The following is a 21,890-nucleotide window of genomic DNA, read 5'->3' as shown; positions in this document are numbered from 1 at the left end:
TTAATCACTGAGCCACATCCCCAGCCCTTTTTATATTTTAAGACAGGGCCTCACTAAGTTGCTTAGGGCCTTGCTAAGTTGCTGAGGCTAACCTCAAACTTGTGATCTTGCTGCCTCAGCATCCTGAGTTGCTGGATTATAGGCATGTGCTACTGCGCCTGGTTTGATGAGATCTGGATAAAAATACAAGCTTGTGTAATCATGTCAACCAAGATACATCCCCAAAAAGGTCGTTTGTCAATCCCACCCTTTACTAAAGGCAAACACTTTTCTATATTTATCACTAATAGATTACTTCTACCTGTTTTCAAACTTTATAAAGGGAACCACACAGTATGTTTCTCCTGTGTTAGGCTCCTTTTAACTTAACAATCTTTCTTTCTTTTTTTTTATTTCTTAGGTGTAGTTAGACACAATGCCTTTATTTTATTTATTTATTTTTATGTGGTGCTGAGGATCAAACCCAGGGCTTTGCCCATGCTAGGTTAGCACTCTACCGCTGAGCCCCAACCCCAGCCCCAACATTCTTTATTTTGATATTTATGTGTTGCTAAGATTCATACATGCTGTACATATCTGAGTAATTTAACTGCTGAGGAATATGTCACTGTGTGAACATCAGTTTATTAATCACAGTTATCTCCAGTTTTTATCTATTGTGAATTAAAGCTGCTATACAATTATAAAATGTACAAGGTATAAGTCTTTCTTAAAATTGATGTTTCCACCTACTTATTTCCCTTTCTCCTTCCTTTCTTTTCTGTTTTTTTTTTTTTTTTTTTTAAATGGTATCATGTGTACTGAACCTAGGGGCACTCTACCACTAACCTACATCACCAGCCCCTTTTTATTTTGAGACAGGATCTTCCTAAGTTGATTAGTCTGGCCTTAAACTTGGGATACTCCTGTCTCAGCCTCCTGAGTTGCTGAAATTAAAAGCATGTGCTACCGCACTGGCTTTACTTTTCTTAGGTAAATATATAGGAAATCATATGATAACTGAATATCTAAATTTATACTTGATCTTAAGTCAAAAGGCCAGTAAGTGATGAATATTTAACTTTATAAGAAACTGTCAAACTGTTGTTCCATCTTATACTTCCATCAGAAATGTGTGACTTCTAATTGTCTTACATCCTAACCAATACCAGCTGGTATCAGTCTCAGTTTAACCTTTCTAGAGGGTATGAATTATGGTTTAAAATTGCATTCAATTTGCATTTGCTTTACAATTAGTAAGTTCTAATTTTTTTGTGTACTTACTAATCATTTGTATATCATACTTGTTAAGGGCCCAAATCTTTTGCTCATTTATTATTGGGTTGATTGTCTTTATTAGTAATTTGGAGAGTTGTTTATATACTCTGGACATAAGGTTTCTGTCAAAACATGTATTGATAGTATTTTCGCTTATTCTGATGGGCAGAAATTTTACATTTGGATGAACTACAACAAACCAGTTTCATTGAAAGTATAGTCCTTTTTAAGGGTCCAACTATTTTTTTTAATAAATTTTTTTTTTAGAGAGAGAGAGAGAGAGAGAAAGAGAGAATTTTAATATTTATTTTTTAGTTTTCGGCGGACACAACATCTTTATTTGTATGTATTGCTGAGGATCAAACCCGGGCCGCACGCATGCCAGGCGAGAGCGCTACCGCTTGAGCCACATCCCCAGCCCTAAGGGTCCAACTTTATTTGACAATGTTTCCTAACAAGATTCCTAATATGTTCAGGCTCTGAACTTTGTTCTGTTATAAGATGAAAGCTGACTCTAGTGCTCCACTTTAACTTGTAGATCCTCATATAATTATTGGTCTCTGAGTATTCCTTTCTTTATTTTTCCTCAATTGGTTGACGTTTCTAAAACAAACAATCAAACCCCAAAACAAGGAAAAAGATATTAAAAATGGTATTGGGCTGGGCACAGTGGAACATGCCGGTAATCCCAGCAGCTTGGGAGGCTGAGGCAGGAGGATTGTGAGTTCAAAGCCAGCCTCAGCAATGAGGTGCTAAGCAACTCAGCATAGACCCTGTTTTTGAAATTAAAAAAAAAAAGGGCTGGGGAGGTGGCTTAGTGGTTGAATGCCCCGAGTTCAATCCCTGAACCGCCCCCCCCCCCCCAAAGGCCGTTGGTCTGCATTTGTAATCACACACTGTTGGAGAACTGGCTGAAGTTGAAGTTGGCCATATTACCAAAAATATTATTTTCCTTTGCTTGTAGTCTAGTTCCCCCACATATCTATAATAATATACATCAAATGATAAAAAATAAGACTATGGCTTTTTAGTTTATGTATAGAAAAGTAAAATATTAACAAAGATTTCAATGAAGAGAAGATAAAATTTAGGAAGAGAATGAGAAAAATATAAATATCAAGTTTTGCTGGGTCTGGTGGTGCACACCTGTAATCCCAGTGGCTTGGGAGTCTGAGGCAGGAGGATCACAAGTTCCAGGATAGCCTCAGCAATTCAGTGAGGCCCTAAGCAACCTAGTGAAATCCTGTCTCAAAAGAAAAAATTAAAAGGCCTGGGAATGTAGCTCAGTTGTAAAGCACCCCTGGGTTCAATGCCTAGTCATATATATATATATATATATATATATGTTTAGCATGCAACAAGGTCCTAGGTTCAATTGCCAGAAACCCCCATCCCAATGTGATGTTAGATGACCCAGAAAAATACTCCAATTATGGAAAAATCTATGTGAACATTACATTTTATGTGTTTTTCATACTTAACTTTATGATCCTTCAGCAGACTATGAGAATCAGTCAGGAAATAATGAATAGCATTTATTTTTATGAAAGTTTTTATACTTTGCCATCTTTGCTATATCTTTGAATAAATATGTAAACATACACACATGTACTTTTTTTGGTGAATCATTTCAAAATAAGCTGACAATACTTTTCTCTTTAAGTTTTTCAGAATTCACTTATATTTTTCTACGTGACCACTGTAATATGATCATGCTATTAGCTAACATCCAGAACATGTTTATATTTCCGGAATTGTCCCAAGAATGTTTTTATAGTTCTTCCTTTTTTTATTGTTAAATAATTTTTTAGTTGTAGATAGACATAATACCTTTATTTTATTTATTTTTATGTGGTACTGAGGATTGAACCCAATGCCTCACATGTGCTAGGCAAGCACGCTACCACTGAGCTACAACCCCGGCCCATAGTTCTTCCTTTTAAATAATGTTCCAGACAAATTTCAAGCACTACCTTCATAATCTTTGTTTTTGAAGGGATTGAACCTATGTGTTCCCACATGCTAGGAAAACTCTCTAGCATTGAGTTGTACCTCCAGCCTGAGTTTTTTTCTTTTAAAATCTTTTTAATCTAGAAGAATCCTCTTGGCTATCCTTTTCTTTACGACATTGACTTCTTGAAGAATGAACAGCATTAAACATTACCACCAGAAGAGTTTGTATAGTTAAGAAAAAGTATTATTTTGAAATTTATTTTTAAACAAATGTGTGAAAATTTGTTTTAGCCACTGTGCTCAAGAATAATTTTGAAATTGGAAAAAATAACTCAGTAAATGCAAAGCTTTTAAAAAGTTTGGCATCAACTTATTTTTTCAGTAAAACCTAACCTGATCTGATACTTTTTAGTCTATACTCCACTTAAGATGACTATTCCAGACACATCAATGAGTTTAAAAAAGGGTGCTGCCTCATGCCTATTTGTGATGACGTATGGTTTTTCGGCAATGTTATCTTCCTAATATCTGAAAATTTCCCAAATCAGAAATTCATGAGACTCCAAAAGTTTCAGATAAAGGATTGTGAATCTGTATGGGTACTGGGTCAACATGTAAACTGAATATAATACTAAGGTATCTGAAAACAAAACAAAAAAAGGAGATAAAACATATCAGACCTTTAATAACTGGAGTTTCCATCTCTGAAACAGGTTCTGATTTTTCTTCTCCATTAGATTCATCAACCTCTGCCACTGTTGTTAACTCTGGTTCACTCTTGTAGAGTCTATAGTCTGGACCCTTGAAAAGAAGACAAATAATAATTAAAAAAAAAAAAAAAGCAACAAGTTTCTTTCTTTCTTGTGATTCTTGGGACTGAGCTCAAGGGCATATGAACTATACCCTTAGTCCTTTTTACTTTGTGAGAAGAGTATCATTAAAATTGCCAAGGTTGGCCTAGAAATTTGTGAGCCTCCTACATCACTGGAATTACAGTCCTGTGCCACTAACATCTAGCTATAAATTCATTTAAAAATGTTTACCATTAAAAAGACTCAAATCAAACTCTTAAAAACTATAAGTCCCAGTTGGCTATCCTGGATATAACAGAACTAATACATAAAGAACAACTAAGTAGAAAAAAGTAATTTGAAAGATTTTTTAATTAGTAAAAGTTATTGTTTTAAAATTAAGAATATTTCTCTTAGGGACAAAGTCACTTTTTGTTTTTGGTGCTGGGGATGGATTGAACCTAAGGGCCTAACATACAGGATCTACCACTAAGCCATCCTTTGCTGCAAAATCACATTCTTATTATGGTATATCTTAGATCTAAAAATAAGCTTATCACTCAGTAATACAATTTTTATTTAAAAGGTGATCTGATTAAGTGAGATACATCCCAGCAGTGAATTTCTCTCAGGAAACAGTTTATTTTTTCCTCACAATTAGCTTATTCCTTTTTTTTTTCTTTGCAGTACTGGGGATTCAACCCAGGGGTGTTTTACCACTAAGCTGCATCCACAGTGCTTTATATTTTTGATTTTGAGACAGGGTTTCACCAAGTTGTCCAGCCTGGTCTCAAACTTGTGATTCATCTATCTTAGCCTCTGGAATCACAGGTTTGCACCACTGTGTCTGGCTCAATTGTTTTTCTTATTTTCTTTTCCTTGACAATTACATTTCACATTTATTTGCTTAATTCCAAACCTCTTATTTCCATGTCCCAGGGGTAATATCTTTCCTTGGCAATGTGCGTATCTTTGAAGGGTTTTCCTATACCAAGCTTCCTAAGTCTTAACTCTTGTGCCATTTCTAGTATAAACCTTTTTCATTCTCCATTCTTTTTGATCTAAAGATTCCTGCTACTGAGAAGGCTGAGGTAGGAGGATTTCAAGTTCCAGGCTAGTCTGGGCAACTTAGATTCCATCTCAACAGCAACAATATCAACAAAAACCATGATCATGCCTCTAACATCCTAAAATGGAAATTCAAAAGGTATAGTTCTTTCAACATGTACAAAGTAACCATTTTATGAAAAGACATTATGAAATCATGAAACATTCAGATTATGAAAATTTTAAAAAGTGAGAATGATAAAATCAAAATAGGAAAAACACAAATGATAAAACTATATATAAAACAAAAACTCCAGCTAACATTGGTATTATAAAACTATACTTTGAATATAAAATAAATTAATTTTCAAAAATGAGAGGGCATGTATGATTGATTGATTATTCTGTGGCTATTCCAGCCACTTACACAGTGAGATCCATTTCTTGGATATCCTTGAACTTGATGAATCTTCTTTTCTTCAGGAAGATGCACTGGGCCCCTGCTATAACAGAGCAAGGAGCTGCTATCACTGGGCAGAGGGGGGATTATGGGAGGCTGCTCTGTAAAGTCATAGGACCGAGGAAGTGGAGGACGAGGTGGGACTACTTCCTCTTCCTAAAGATTGTAGAATAGTCACCTTATTTAGACAAGCAGATTAAATTAAGCATATCTAAATTCTTTGCAATGGTATATTAACCTAAATTTACTTTAAGATATTTAAAGGGATACTGACAAGCCAAAATCTCAAAGTGAAAAGTGAAAGCCAAGATTTTAATGATAGCTAATAATTGGGTTTTAAATGTTTTTAATAATTGGGTTTTAAATGTTTTCCCATAACATATAAGTAGTTTTACACTAAAACTCAACAATGAAACAGATTACTGAGTGAAACTACTCCATTTCATTTAAAAAGGAGAAGAAATAATTAGTTTAAAAAATCTTATTAATATTTTTGCAATTTTTATGAGAGAAAAAGAAACATTTCTTTTTGACATCACACAAAATTCAAAAACCACAGAATGTTTCACTTAGGTTGACAGTATCTCTTTGTAGTGCTATTTTCTTAATGCCATGCATAAGACCAAGTAAACTTATCAATCATCCTACAAATTTTACAAACTATAAGAAACCATGATAAATATTCAAATTACTTAGAAAAAGAATGACAATGTTAAAGATCTAACATGAATGAAAAGCACTACTTTTTTTTTTTTTTACATTACAGGAAGCAAAATGTTAGAAGCACCAAATTACTGAAGCAAATTTCAAGATTCAAATAACTTTGATATATTTAAAAAAAACATCTTTGTTATGGTTAGAAAAGAGAAAACATAATTACTTATAATTCATGTGTTCAACATTTAAAATAATGTATAGTTAGAGAAAAAAATCCCAGCTTACCTCACTTTTGTACTTAACTGTAGAGAAAGGTTTTGATCCTGCCATACCTATTAGAAAAAATTAGAAAACATAACTACTTACACTAAACACATTTTCCTAAATCTATAAGAATAATTTCATTTCACTTATTTTAAATGCAGACTTCAGTTGAGTCCCTCTATTAATATATTCAGAATTTGAGGTCAATTACATTTTTAAAAAACATTAAAATATTTGATTTAGACAAGAGCATGGAGAAATGGGTTTCCTCAAATATTACTGGTGCAAGCATAATTTGATATCTTTTAGAAGAGCAATCTGGATATATCCATTCAAAATGGAAGATAGGTGCTTATTTCTCATTTCTTGGAATTCACTAAGTACTAGCAAGTGTATTCTGTTGTTACTAGAAACAAAGTATATGTCCATCAATATAGCAATGGATAAATAAATGAGAGTTCTTTTTCTCTTTTTTTGGTATCGGGGAGTAAATCCAGGGGTGCTTAACCACTGAACCACATCCCCAGCCCTTTTTGTATTTTATTTAGGGACAGGGTCTCACTGAGTTACTTAGGGCCTTGCTATGTTGCTGAGACCGGATTTGACCTCACAATCCTCCTGCCTCAACCACCCAAGCTGTTGGCATTACAGGCATGTGCCACCACCCCTGGCTTAAACTATAGTTCAGTTATATAATGAATACTTAGGCAGTTTATGTATCATGAAAAAGAAAAAAAGCATTGTGGAAAAATAGGTATAACACAACCCCCTCCACCTTTTTTCCTCTAATAACATTCAGAAGAGAAGCAGAAGACAAAAACAACTCCTAACGCCAAAATACTGTGTATGTTTATAATTATAAACAATGATTTTTGTTTAATTAAATTTCTTTTTTACATTTTTGTTGTAAATTAAATGTTTTTATAAAAATGTTTAATTACAAATTAAACATTTACAATTTATTTATTTGTGTGTGTATATGTGCGTGCGTGTGTGTGTGTGTGTGTGTGTGTGTGTAGGTGGGGCTGGCAGAGCTTTTGATTTTACTTTATAAACTTAGGTACTAATTCATTGTTACAAGAGTGTTTGTTTTCTGATGTAAAACCTACACTAAAACAACAAAAGACAGGTGGGTGGTACAGCGTCCCTAGAGGCTGAGATAGCACTCCTGGTTTCAATCCCTGTTACCAACCAATCAACAATCAAAACAAAACAAAACAAAACAAAAACAAACAAACAAAAAAAAACAAAAAAAAAAAAAAAAAGAAAGAAAAAAGAAACTCAAAAATGTGCACTATTCCATTTTATGACAAAATAAAAGCAAAGCTAATTTACCTGTTTCTGGAGTGCCTCTTTGCTGTTTGTGTTTACTTAGCCCTTCCATGACATCTTGGATTCTCCAAAGTTCTTTCTGAATCTGTGCACGTTGAATTCCTGCTGATTCAGTCTATCAGTAAAAATGGTAGACCACATGCAAGAAAAAAAGTCAGTTATAATTCCACTAATTATATATTTAAAAATGAGAATTACAATGGATTAATTGAAAGAATATTTAATATGACCTACGTGATGCTTGTAATTTTGCAACCCTAGTGGAAAAGATGAAAGTTAAAGCAGAGAAAGAAAATATTTTATTTTTTCAGACTTAAGTGTAACATTTTGCATCTTTCTAATAGCTTTGCCTAGCATCATCCCAGGAAGGCATACTGGTTAGAAGGACTAAAAATGGAAAAAAATACAGGAAGAAAGAAACAATAGAAACTCACTAATCCCAAGTTAAAACAAAACAAAAACCAACTTCTGAGGGGAAGAACAAAAGAAATGGAAAGCATACAGTAGCACTCCCTTATCCTTAATTTGGCCTTCCATAGTTTTGAATGCCTACAGTCAACCAAGATCCTAAAGTATTAAATAGAAAATTCCAGAAATAAATAATTCGTAAGTTTTAAATAAACAGAACAATGATAACAATTATATTGTATTATATTATTGCTGTTAATCTCATACTATGCCTACTTTATATATTAAACTTTATTTATTAATTTTTTGGTACCAAAGATTGAACCCAGGGGTGCTTAACCCCTGAGCCACATCTCCAGACCTTTTTATTTTGAGACAGGGTCACATATTCATGCTTGCTAAGTTCTACTCTGGTTCCATTGGTCTACCATGCACAGAATGTGTCTTCCAGATTTTTTTTCCCAAAGAATATCATAACTACTTGTGGCTTTTATATATATATATATATATATATATACACACACACACACACACACACATATACATACATACATATGTATGTATATATTTGGTACTAGGGATTGAACACAGGGTTGCTTTTACCCTGAACTACATCCTCAGTCCTTTTATTTATTTTTTTATTTTGAGACAGGGTCTCGCTAGGTTGCAGAGGTTGACCAGGAATTTATGTCTGGCCCTTACTAATCTTTTATCTGTTGCATTGATTTCTCTGGTAAGTCCAGTGACTGGGTTTCCAATGCAGATAATCATATTTAATAGGGTCATAACCAAATAGTGGCATCATTTTTATAAAACGTATTATCTCCACTCAGAGCAACACTTTAAGACAGATCTTCTAATTTCTATTTTACAGATAAGAAAACTAACCCCTGGAACTTGACTTCAGATCTGCCTCTTTACAAACGGGATCTTTATACCACCAAATGATGCTGTATGTTCCCCATTCTAATAGGTCAATTAAGATAGTAGACTAAATACAGTTTAGTAAAAAATAAATTTAATACAAAATGGGTTAGATTATTTTAAATAATAACCATTATTTCATAAATTCACAACTCAATACCAAGTGATACGGATGGACTAATGAAAGAATATGAAGTCAAATTTATAGAAACTACTGACAGAGCTCAGCAAAAAAACAACCCAAACTTAGCATTTACCCTACAGAATAAATAACTTTTTTCTTTTTTGGATACTGGGGAGTGAACCCAGGGGCACTCTATCACTGAGGCATACCCCCAGCCCTCCTTTCCGCTCTCCCTCCATTTTTCTCTATTTGTACTAAGGGTTGAACCCAGGGGCACTTAACTACTGAGCCACACAACCTTTTTTATATTTTTTTAATTTGAGATAGGCTTTTGCTAAGTTGCAAAAGCTGGCTTTGAACCTGCGATCCTCCTGTCTTGGCCTCCTGACCCACTGTGATTTAGTTTTTTGAAGAAGAGTCTTGCTGAATTTCACAGGCTGCTCTTGAACTAAGTTGTGGATACTGGTTTAACTTTGAAACTCTTGCCTCAGCTTCCTGAATTGCTGGGATTACAGGCATGCACCTATGAGCCCAGCTAGAATAAAGCATTAAAGTTGTGAACAAGGGGGATAGCTTGGGAATAAAATTCCTATCAGTGAACATATTCAAATAAACATTTTTTCTTTTTATAGAATTAGGGATTGAACACAGGGGTGTTTTACCACAGAGCTACATCCCCAGGCCTTTTTATCTTTTGAGACAGTCTTGATAAGTTGCTAAGGCTGACCTCGAACTTGCAGTTCTTCTGCCTCAGCTTCTTGAGTTGCTGAAAATATAGGCATGTGTCACTTAGCCCATCTTCAAATCCACATTTTAGGTAGCCAAAATGTAAAAATTGTTAAGAGTACATGTGTATGTAGTGAGGCAGATGTATAATATCAGTCAAAACCAGTTAAGATATTAACACTTTCATACCTGAACTTCACCAAGGCGATCTAGCTGCTCTTGCATCTGGTTCCTGGTAATAGTTACATCATATTCCAACTTATCATATTCTCTCCATGCTCGTTCCAGTTCCTAAAATCAAAGAGTGTAAATTACTTTAATGAGGAGAATGTGCTATTATGGTGTTATCACTATACTTAAAACCTTTCTAGATTTTATTTTTACATTTGTTTTGCTACTAGGATTGAACCTGGGGGGGGGGGCTTTACCACTGAACAACATCCTCAGCCCTTTTTATTTTGAGGCAAGGTCTCGTTAATTTGCTTAGTGTCTTTTTTTTTTTTTTTACTCAATATATATAATTTATTATTTCCACTTCATAGGTATTCTTTTAATGGTAGTTAAAAAAAAGCACAAAACATTGTTTTTTCTTGGAACCTAATTTTTGTGCTACTCTGAAGAATGATTTATTTTTCCAAACAAACAGATACAAGGCATTTGATGTGTTCGTTATTTTAATAACAACACATATACCATGTTATCACCATGGAATGTAAGTTCAGGTTAGACAAGGGAATTTTACAAGTATACTAAAGCATGCTGTAGTTTACCGAAGCGTATATAATGTCTGACCAGACCAGCTTGCTCAAAAACAGCAATCACTTCCATTTTAGGTAATTTGTTTAACACTTGCAATTCATACAGAGAAAATAAATATACTGCACACATTAAAACCGTGTTCTTAATTTACCTTTGTATTAGCACTTAAAATAAATATTTCTCTTTCAAGATAACATTTAAAAATTATTCTAATACAACAGCAAAAATATAATTCTGCAATTATAAAAGAGCTAAAGTGGAATCAATAATTAAATTATTATGTTTATAAGTGTGATTCTGAAATAAATACTACTTTTATGCAGTTCTGTTGTGAGCTTTCCAGGTATGGTTTAAACACACACAAACTCTCCCTCCCTCCCTTCCTCTCTCTCTCTCAGTTGTGGGAAGATTTATAAGTTACATTTCATGAACTTTTGTGAAATATGAAATAGTTCTTTAAGAGCCAAGTAATACTAAAAAACTGAAGTTCTTAAACCAGATCACAAGGCAGGTAGAAAAAAGTTAAATTAACTGGGTTAAATAGGATTCCTACCCAACATTCAAAGTATGTGTATGATATTCAGTAGTAAATTGGGAATATTTCAGGACTGGCCTTTTGTCTTTAGAAGTAATTTCTGTATAAGCACTTAAGAAGGTGAGTGTTATAACACTATCCAGTTAACTTTTGTGTTAACTTGACTTCCCTGAATGACCTAGTCAGTGAAGTCATTAATAATTTGATAACCAGGCAAATCAAGTGGGCAAGAAAAAAAGCCATTATTCAAAATACTGTGTTACAGCCTGAACTCACTCAAGGGATTTATTTTTTGACATAAACATATAACTTTAACATAACAAAAACAAGTACTTTCAACAAGACCAAGACAGCATCTCTTCTTCTAAGGTTTAGGTTTTGCCCAGAATTCCTATACAGGGAATAGCCCATACCTAGAGTCATCGCTCCTACAACAAAGCCTTGGGCTGCCACACGCATGTGAATCAGGTGAATGGACATTTTAGTATTTCCCCTGGTCTTTAATTTGTATAATCCATATGCAACAATTGCTGCAAAACCTGCCATTCCAATAGGTACAAATGGTGCTCCTTTAGCTTTTTGGATAAATTTAGATCCCTGATCTTCATCATATGAAGAAAGAGAAAAATCTGTGTTGGTTGACATACTGATTGCTTGAAGAAACTTCCGAAAGTGACAAAACCTTTTACCCCCAGACCTGCTTGTGGACCCAGTCCGCCGATTAGTGTCTCAATAAGTTGCGGAGACTGGTCTCAAACTTGCAATCCTATTGCCTCAGCCTCCTGAGTTGTGGGATTATGGACATGCAACACTGATACACGGCTGGCTCTTTATAGATTTTAGAAAATTGAATTCTTTATATTGAAAATATTTTTTTTATAACTCCTTACTTTTAAATTCTTTATATTGAAAAAAATTTTTATAACTCCTTACTTTTAAGGCTTTAATTTAATTTTTTTTTTTGGTATGGGGAATTGAACTAGGGGCACTTAACCACTGAAAAACATTTTTATTTATTTTTTTATTTTGAGACATGGTCACGCTAAGTTGGCTCAGTGACTCTCTAAGTTGTTGAGGCTGGCTTTGAACTTGCAATTCTCCTGCCTCAGCCTCCTGGGCTGCTGGGATTACAGGTATGAACTACTAGAAGTTTTCATCTTTTAAAAACTCAATTTACAAAGAATTTACTGGGCAACTTAAGTTGTTTATGTGCTGTTGCTGTGTAATGAAATTTAATAAAACCAACTTACCTTAACTGTTACTAATTCCTTTGTTACATTAAAGCATTTAAATTGATTCTACTATCTAAATGATATAAATTTGAAGAAATAGTTTAAGTTATTATTGGTAATGTGGTAAATTTTTCTTTAAGGCAATTTCCTAAAATGCAGAAGAGATAGAAATCAAACATATTCCTGTTTGCCTAGATTAAAAGTTTTCCATGAATAAAAATATTAAATCCTTTGTATTTTATCATTATTGGATTTTTTTCCCATGGTACTAGGGATTGAACCCAGTTGTGCTCTATGACTGAGTTATGCCCCTAACTCCTTTTGATTATTTTATGTATTTATTTTTGGTACTGGGGAATTGAACCTAGGGGTGGCTTTACCACTGAGCTACATCCCCAGTCCTTTTTTTAATTTTATTTTTTAAAAAATTTGATACAGGGTTTCGCTAAATTGCCCAGGTTAGCCTCCAACTTGCAATTCTCCTGTCTCAGCCTCTTGAGTTTGGGTTATAGGTGTGTGCCTATAACCTGCCACACAAGCCCTCTTTTTAAGATTAACTGTATTTTGTTTTATGAAACTGGCTTAAAATTACTTTAAAAAATTAGGAAATAAAGAATTATTTGAGGAGTATGCTGTTAATTTTATTTATGTATTTGGTGATAGGGATTGAACCCAGGGATGCTTTACTACTGAGCTACATCCCTAACCCTTTTTGTTCTACTTTTTGTTTGGAGACAGGGTCTTGCTAAATTACAGAAGCTGGTCTTGAACTTGTGATCCTCCTGCCTTCGTCTCCTGAGTCTCTGAGATAATAGGTGTTTGCTATTCTGCCAGGTATAAGGAGCACACTTTAAAGATTAAAATGAAGTTGGCTATGGTGGTGTCTGAAATCCCAGTGATTCTGGAGGCTGAGGCAGTAGAATCAGTAGTTGCTGGGATTATAGGCATGTGCCACTATGACTGGCAACAGTGAGTCTTTCAAAGCTTCAGGGAGGGTAAAATGAGGATAACAGACCCAATGGAGGCAGCAATAATGCCAGGTTAACACTTCACCTCATTTGTACTAAAGCCAAACTTCAGGATAGCCTCAACTGTATTGTAGAAGTATCTAAATATTAGAACATCGCAAGATGCTGGGATACTTGTTTTTCCTAGAAAAATATACGAAAAATAGAGATTGAGAGAGATTAATTTACCAATACTTTAGGTAAAGAGAAACAACCACATACATATAAATATTCCCCCCTTTTCCATCAGCACTGAAGACTGAAACACTGAGCTACATCACAAGCCCTTTTTGTTTTTTGACTTTTGAGACAGGGTCTTACTAAATTTGCCCAGGATGGCCTGGAATTCGCCATCCTCTTTCCTCAGCTTCTTCCTGAGTAGCTAGGATTACAAGTCTGTGCCACCACATGAACATACTTTCAGTTTTCCTAACTGAAACTCTATAATTTAGGCCAAGTTCTATATAATTCTGCTAGGCCTACCTGTTGTTTTCTTTATCTCAACTCCTCAAACATAATTCATGGGTGGGCAGTAACACAAGTCAAAAGTGGGTAAAAATAGTGGTAAAAAAAAAAGTGGGTAAAAAAATTAGCACCTCAGCAATAGTGAGGTGCTAATAAGCAACTCAGTGAGACCCTCTCTCGTAATAAAATACAAAATAGGGCTGAGGATGTGGCTCAGAGGTTGAGTGCCCCCAAGTTCAATCCCCAGCGCGCGCACACACACACACAAAAGTATATTGTTCAAACTGGGTCTGATGGTTCACATCTATAATCCCTGTGACTCAGGAGGCCGAGGCAGGATGAGTGAAAATTTGAGGCTAGCCTGAGCAATTTATTTAAACCCTCAGCATTTAGTGAGAATTAAAAAATTCTCTGAATTAAAACAAAAGTAGGGGATGTAGCTTAGTGGTAGAGTACTTGCTTAGCATGTGCTAGGTCCTCAGTTGAATATACATGCATATAAAGGTGATTAATAAATTAATATTTGATATTAATAATTAATATTCAATTATTTTAAAACCATAGGTAATATTTAGGAAATAAAACTTTTTTTTGTTGTTGTTGTTGGTGGGGGTGGGGGTAGGGTATCGGAGGTTGAACTAAGGGGCACTCAACCACAGACTCACATCCCCAGCACTATTTTTTCTTTTTTAAAACTTTTAAATATTTATTGTTTTAGTTTTCGGCGGACAAACATCTTTGTTTGTATGTGGTGCTGAGGATCGAACCCGGGCCGCACGCATGCCAGGCGAGCGCACTACCGCTTGAGCCACATACAAAATAGATACACTATTTTGTATCTTATTTAGAGACAGGGTCTCACTGAGTTGCTTAGTGCTTCATTTTTGCTGAGACTGGCTTTGAACTCGTGATCTCCTGCCTCAGCCTCCCGAGCTGCTGGGATTACAGGCATGCACCACTGTACCTGGCTAGGAAATAGAACTTTCAATAAAGGAGTATAAAATTTTACACCACCCAATTAAGAGACTAAATTAACTGTTTCAATCCACTATCATAGAAAGGCACATCCCCATTCCTTTTTATTTATTTTTTTAAAATGTATGAGGACAAGAGTATATACTATAAGATCACATATTATTGCAAAGTTCCAAAACAGACAGACACTGGGAAGGCAGTCCCTAGAATGCTGGTAAAACTCAATGTTTTTATATAGATCTTGGTTAAATTCCTAATCTGAGCACTTTTACAAGAGCATGTTATACTTCAACAAAGGTTTAAAAAAGTGTATGAGTTAGGAGAGGAGACAGGTTTGTTGTGGGGATGGCAGAATTTTTCTTTTTTAAACTTAACTTAGCCTATATTTCGAGCATGATACCAGTAAATTCTAGAAATTTTTTTAAATAGTTTGTACTAATATAAAACTTTGCAAGGGACAGGGCAATACATTCAAGTATGCATGCCCTAGAGGGGCATGCACAGGGCATGCATCTCTAAAGGAAAGAAACTAAAATTAAAAAATTAAAAAGGAAATTCTTATTTTTCATATCATTAATGTGTACTGCTTTATGAGATATTTTTACATTTTAAGAAGTACTTTACTTCCCCCTCAATTCCCTTGCCTCTTCTTTTTCTTCTTTTTTGTGGTGTTGGGGATCCCCAATTCTAGGCAAATGATCTACCGTGGAATTAAATCCCAAGCCCACCACTAATTTATTGAAGAGTCTTGTTATCTGTTCTGCAGATTTTCTCCTATTCTTAATTTTGCTAAGTAATTTTTAAAAATATATGTATTCTTTTGTTGCTGATGGACCTTTATTTTATTCATTTATTTATATGCTAAGAATCGTACTCAGTTCCTCACACATGCCAGGCAAGTGCTCCACCACTGAGCCACAACCCTATCCCTGCTAAATGAATTCTTTTTCTCTCAGCACGCTCCATGTATTTCCTATAACATGGTAGTTATATACATAGTTATATATTGAGGCTTGTTGAGATTCAGGTTTTTTTTTTTTTTGTGTGTGTGTATCTGAGTAAAAATACCTTATAGAAGGGAATCCAAACTAAGACAATGACATGAATTTGAAGGGATAAATGAGTGTTATTACAACTTTCCTTTAATCAGACTTAGATTAAAACAAAAAAAAAAGGTAAAGGCAAAGAGAAAACAGAAAGGCACTATGTTCTTAAAGCACATGTGTCATGGATGGGATTTAGGTTGCTTTTTTGTTTTTGGTACCACAGATTGAACTCTGGGGTACTTTTATCACTGAGGCACATCCCCATTCCTTTTTATTTATTTATTTTTTTAAAATATTTTTTTTTTAGTTGTAGATGGACACAATGCTTTATTTTGTTTATTTATTTTATGTGGTGCTGGGGATCAAACCCAGGGCTTCACACATACTAGGCAAGTGCTCTACCACTGAGCTACAATCCCAGCCCCTCCTTTTAATTTATTTCAAGACAGTTCCTCATGCTCAGCTGGATGGGGCTTAAGAAGGGGAGATGTGGCATCAAGAATGAAATGAAATAAGCCAAGTGTGGTGGCCTATGCCTGTAATCCCAGCAGCTCAGGAGGTACTACAAGATGATCACAATTTGTGTTTGAGGTCAGCCTGTGCAACTTAGTAAGACCCTGTCTCAGAATACAAAATAGAAAGGGATAGGGATATAGCTCAGTGGTGAGTGCCCCTGAGTTTAATCCTTAGTACCACACATACACACACACAAGGTTAAATAAAATGCACAGGGAGCACTGCTTTGGTGCTCACATTATGTTAACCTTCACGGATGACTAGGTGAGGATATGTTTTCAGAATTGAGGCTTTGATTTGTGGGGGTTCTAATGTTATCCTCTATGCCAGGGGTTTAGATTTGAAGAAATGTCATGAACTGTGAAAGAATCATAGGAACCTTTTGAGATTCTGCCAGCCTAAATGTAATTCAAATTTACATCTAATCAAATTCACTGAGTGCCAACCATATGCCCAATATATTAGGTGCATACTAATATTTGTAGTATTAAGTTACAAATAAGTTTACATAAAGGAGAGGTTGTCCTAACCACTGATAAATGCTAAAGGCAAGGAAAAAAAAATTAGGAGAGTGATTTTATAGGATAACAACCTAAAAAAGAGGTCCTTAGACAATATTAATTTCTACTAAAGCATTTCTAACAAGGGGAGGCTGGAGAAGAAAGATCCAAGTTTGTGGTTAGTCTGAGGCACTTAGTGAGACCCTGTCTCAAAAAAAAAAAAAAAAAAAAAACCTAAAAATAAAAATAAAAAATAAAAGAGCTGGGGGATGGTAAAGAGCACCACTCCTGGGTTCATTCCCTACTGCTACATGATTGAGTAAACAAAACAAGACAAAAACAAAAACAAAAACAAAAAAACCCCAAAAGCACTTTTGACAAACTACCCATCAGTATATTGGAGTTAACCTTGGGATAGAACAAGTTCTAAGCTTAATGATGAGATTTAAGTTCTGAAATTCAGTTGCTAAGGATGGAATTTTCTAAAATTCATATTTCAGTCAAGTGCCTATAACCTTAGGGACCAAGGAGGCTGAAGCAGGAGGATCGCAAATTCCGGGTAGCACCAGCAGTTTAAAGAGACCCTGATGAGGAGTGCAGCTCAGTGGGAGAAGGCCCCTGGGTTTAATTCTCAGTAACATGCACACATGGTATTTCAAGACTATCACTAAAGAGTTTCCAACTAAATGTCAATACCATTCACCATTTTGATTTAATTCAGGTTGTTTTAGGGATGACAATGAGTTTTTAATTAGCTTGGCAGTGACAGTTTAATCCCTCTTCTCTCTCTTTTTTTTCTCTGGAGGATTTAACCCAGGGGCACTCTATCATTGAGCTATATATATATATCTAGGCCTCTTCTTTATTTTATTTTCTGTTTTTAGACAATCTCCCTAAGTTGCCCAGGCTCTTTTTTGTTGTCGTTGTTTTGGGTGGGAGTACTGGGGATTGATTTCAGGAGCAGGGTCTCACTGAGTTGCTTAATGCCTCACTGTTGCTGAGGCTGGCTTTGAACTCATGATCCTCCTGCCTTAGCCTCCTGAGCTGCTGGGATTACAGGCATGTGCCACTGTGCCCCAGCCCCAGGCTTATCATGAATTTAGGATCCTCCTACCTTAGCCCCTGTTGCTGGGATTATAGGGGTATACCACTAAACCTAGCCCTTTTCTCTTTCTGTTATAGTGTAGATCTAGAATATCCTCCAAAGTCTTGTGTTGAAGGCTTGTTAACAAGTGCTGCAATGTTCAGAAGTGGAGCTGTGGGGAAGTGACTGCATCATGAGGGATCTCAGAGACCTCTTCAATGCTCTAATTCAATGATAGCTGAATGGACTACTGGAAACTGCAGGCAGAAGGGAATGTTGGAAGAAGTTAAGACCTTGGAACTGTGCACTGGAAGAGTATGTATTGTCCCTAGATTCCTCTTTCCTTCCCTCCCTCCCTGTTTCCTGACTGTCATGAGGCGAGCAGCTTTCTATCACTGCAGTTTTCTGCCATGATGTAGAATGCTCTTAGTAGAGCAAATTGGGCAATTCTGGGGAAAGCTCAGAAGAATAGAATGCCAACAGGAATGGGGACTGAATTCAAGAGATGTCAAAGAGAATTGGACTAGAGGTCACTTGTGTTATATTCTAGCAAAGAACTTGGCCACATTTTGCCCATATCCTGAGACTTTATGAGGCCGAATTTAAAAGTGATGGACTGATTAATCTGCTGGAGGAAATTTCAAGGAAGCACAGCATTCAGTCAGTGGCATGGATATTGCTAGCAGCTTTACTATGAGAAAGTGGTGCAAAGAACACAGCTAAAGGATTTAAAAATTGCAGCTTGGCCAGAAAAGTACATATAAAGTTGGGGCCAAGGAAGGGTGCTTTAGGAGTTTATAGTTCCTAAAGAGACGCTAAGTTCTTGTACAGACAATAGGAAAAATGGTGGTGGTTAGGAAGTTGCTTCCCTTCATTCAGCACTATGGGTACTCAGAAGCCCCTGCAGCCCTGATTCCAGGGGGCCAAGGAATTGTGCAAGCTGGAAGCAGAGTTTGGTATCATCCAAATGGTGCTGGTTCTGCAGGAATGCAAGATGCTAAAGTTAAAAGTGATCATGGAAGCTTCCACCAAAATTTCAAAAGAAGGTCTGGGAGACCAAAGTATAGCAGGGTCTGAGTCCTTGAGGGCTGCCCTTTCTCCGAGACGGTGATGTGTGAAGTTATATAGGTGAAATCAAAGTTGGAATGGAGACCCCAGGAATTAAGAAATGCCAGTAATATGGATTGTCTGCTGAGAAAAGCTGCTGGCTGTAGAAAGGCCCATACTGAAGGCGCACGTGCACCACAACTTGCAAGGCCAAACGGGCAGGAATACCCATACCCTTTGTAAATGATATTTCACAGCCAAGTGTCCTACATGATCTACACAGACATAGGAAACCAAGCCCAGCAGTTGTTGTGGTCCTGTTTTGGCACCATCCCTTCTTTCTATGCTTTTATTCCTCCCTTTCAGAATGGGAATATTATTTTGTGCCACTATATATTGAATTTATGGAACTTGCTTTTGGTTTTTACAAGAACTCACTGCCAGGAGTTAGCCTTGAGTCTCAGAGAAGACTTTGAATTTGGACATTTGGGCAATGTTAAAAGATTATGAAACTCTTGGAAATAAACTGAATGCATTTTGCATAGTGAGATGGACATGAGGTTTTGGGGGTCAGAGGCAGAATGTTATGGTTTGGATATAATGGCAACTGAAAACTAATGCGTTGAGGCAAGACTATTCAGAGGTGACATGATTAGCTATTGGGAGCTGTAACCTAATTAATCCCTTCTAGTTTGAATAGACTGACTGGGTGGTTAACTGTAGGCAGGTGGGGCATGACTAGAGGTGGTGGGTCACTGGGGACATGCCTGGGAAAGGTTCATCTTCCCCGTGGCCTCTTCATCTCTTTCTCTGCTTCCTGACCCCATCATAAGCTGAGCAGCTTTCCTCCACTGGGTCCATCTCCCATGATGTTCTGCCTCACCTTGGGCCTAGAGCCATAGGGTCAGCCTCTATGGACAGACCTCTGAAATTGTAAGCCCCAAATAAACTTTTCCTCTTCAAAGTTGTTCTTGCTGGGTATTTTAATCAGAGCAATGAAAAAGCTAATTAAAACTGATTATGCTTGGGATTGGTTCTTAAAAAACAATAACAAAAAGCAACAAAATAACAAACCTTAAGAAAACAAAAACCAAATGCCCCTTCCCACCAAGTCAAACTTCAAACAATGTTTCTGTTAGAAATTCTGCAAAAGGCTGCTAGCTATGATTAGAGATGATTGCATCATAGATAGAAACAAAACAAAACAAAAACAAAACCTCAATTTATAAACTCAGTTTACAAACACTCAGGACTTTTTAGATTTGGTAATCCCAAGAGACTCTCCTGAAATTCTAAGACTAAGGGTTAATAATTTTTTTTTTTTTAGTTGTTGATAGTCCTTTATTTATTTTACGTGGTGCTGAGAATCGAACCCAGTGCCTCACACATGCCAGGCAAGTGCGCTACCGCTGAGCTCAGCCCCAGCCCCTAAGGGTTAATAATTTTGCCAATCATTTTTCTTATTCAATTTATCTAAATTTAGATCACATTGCAGCTATGAAAGGGATGCTTTCTTATAATCTTTCCGCAAGGCTTTTTGTTGAAATGGCTTGAATTTTATTTTTACTGAAATGGGTGGGTGAGTTTAGTTACCACCTTCAGGAAATTATCCTAAATGCCCTAAAATTCACAATGTATTTTTTTCTTCATGCAATTAATTTTAACTTATTTAAAGAATTTTTTTGGTTGCATAATATGTAAAAAAGGAGTACCTATCTTTTCTGTAAAACTTCCATGTCATTAAGAATAAGATACCTACAGAAATAAAGGTCACTCTTTATGTTCCTAAACATAGTTAATATTAAGAAATTAATATTTCTTGTTATAATAATGAAGAGTGATCCTAAAGACACCACAACTAATAGCAGAGCAAAGAAAAAAAGAACTGCATAATATTTCAAAGACTCCTACCAGGGGAAAAAAAAAAATCTACTTACAGCAGTGGCTCGAGAGAGTTCTCGACATGTACTAAGCAGTCCATTTTGCAAATCATCCCTCTGTAATACCACTGTCTGAATGGCTGCTGGGTTATCTGCGTTCATTTCTATCTCTTGGCTGGCTGACAGCAAAGCTTGCTCAAGCGTGTACTAATAAAAAGAATCACACTTAATGTTCTGCATCATTGAATTAGTTTTTTTTTCTTTTTACTCATTACTGTCTTGATAATAATCACATAAAATAACATTGATTGTAGATAATAAACATAATTGTCTTACTTTCTCCTTGTGGAGTTGCTGAAGTTTCTCTTCCAGTGCATGTACCACTTTATCTTGTTCACATAATCGGCTTAACTTGGCCTGAGTTGTAAGAGATGTCTTTTGTTAGAGAAATTTAAAAATGTTTCATGTAATTAGCTGAAGGTAGGTACCCATTTAAAGCAGCCATGAAATGCTAAATTGGGTTAATTTTCTTTAAGTAAATACAATCAAAATTAAAATACAGTTTATAAAAATAGAATAATATGTTGGGTGTGCTGGCACATGCCTGTAGTGTCAGCAACTAGGAGGCTGAGATAGGAGGCTCATAAGTTCAAGTCTAGGCCCTGTCTCAAAATAAAAAACAAAAAGGGCTGGGAATGAAGTTAAATGGTAAAGTACCCCTGGGTTAAATCCCCAGTATCACAACGAAACAAATCATGCAAAGTAAAGTAGACAAGTATTTCAATCATACTAAACTTAAATATTTCTCTTTTCTTCCTTCCACAGTACTGTGGATTGAAGTTACTTTAAGTATCATTGAGCTACACACACCCCTTTTCATTTTTTTTTCTTTTGAGACAGG

General features: G+C 35.7%; 1 protein-coding gene and 1 pseudogene across 39 annotated transcripts in view; both read right to left on the bottom strand.

Annotated features, from left to right (window-relative positions):
• Nucleotides 1-21,890, bottom strand: part of Plekha5 (pleckstrin homology domain containing A5) — a 238,821-nt gene that overhangs the window by 18,748 nt on the left and 198,183 nt on the right. For 22 of the 39 annotated variants that reach the window (XM_048787241.1, XM_048787256.1, XM_048787250.1 and 19 more), the window contains 7 exons: nucleotides 21,326-21,406; nucleotides 21,047-21,196; nucleotides 10,133-10,234; nucleotides 7,765-7,876; nucleotides 6,451-6,497; nucleotides 5,476-5,664; nucleotides 3,891-4,011 (listed from right to left, as the gene is read on the bottom strand). In XM_048787241.1, coding sequence (XP_048643198.1) covers nucleotides 3,891-4,011; nucleotides 5,476-5,664; nucleotides 6,451-6,497; nucleotides 7,765-7,876; nucleotides 10,133-10,234; nucleotides 21,047-21,196; nucleotides 21,326-21,406 — 802 coding nt within the window. The remainder of the gene's footprint in view (nucleotides 1-3,890; nucleotides 4,012-5,475; nucleotides 5,665-6,450; nucleotides 6,498-7,764; nucleotides 7,877-10,132; nucleotides 10,235-21,046; nucleotides 21,197-21,325; nucleotides 21,407-21,890) is intronic. The other 17 variants (XM_048787266.1, XM_048787240.1, XM_048787248.1 and 14 more) reach the window with 3 other exon arrangements.
• Nucleotides 10,435-13,149, bottom strand: LOC107152707 (annotated as a pseudogene).

This window comes from Marmota marmota, unplaced genomic scaffold, assembly GCF_001458135.2.
Source record: "Marmota marmota marmota unplaced genomic scaffold, marMar, whole genome shotgun sequence".
Classification (NCBI taxonomy): Eukaryota; Metazoa; Chordata; class Mammalia; order Rodentia; family Sciuridae; genus Marmota; species Marmota marmota.
The sequence above is the reverse complement of the archived record's forward strand: the minus strand, read 5'-3'. Positions and strand labels throughout refer to the sequence as shown.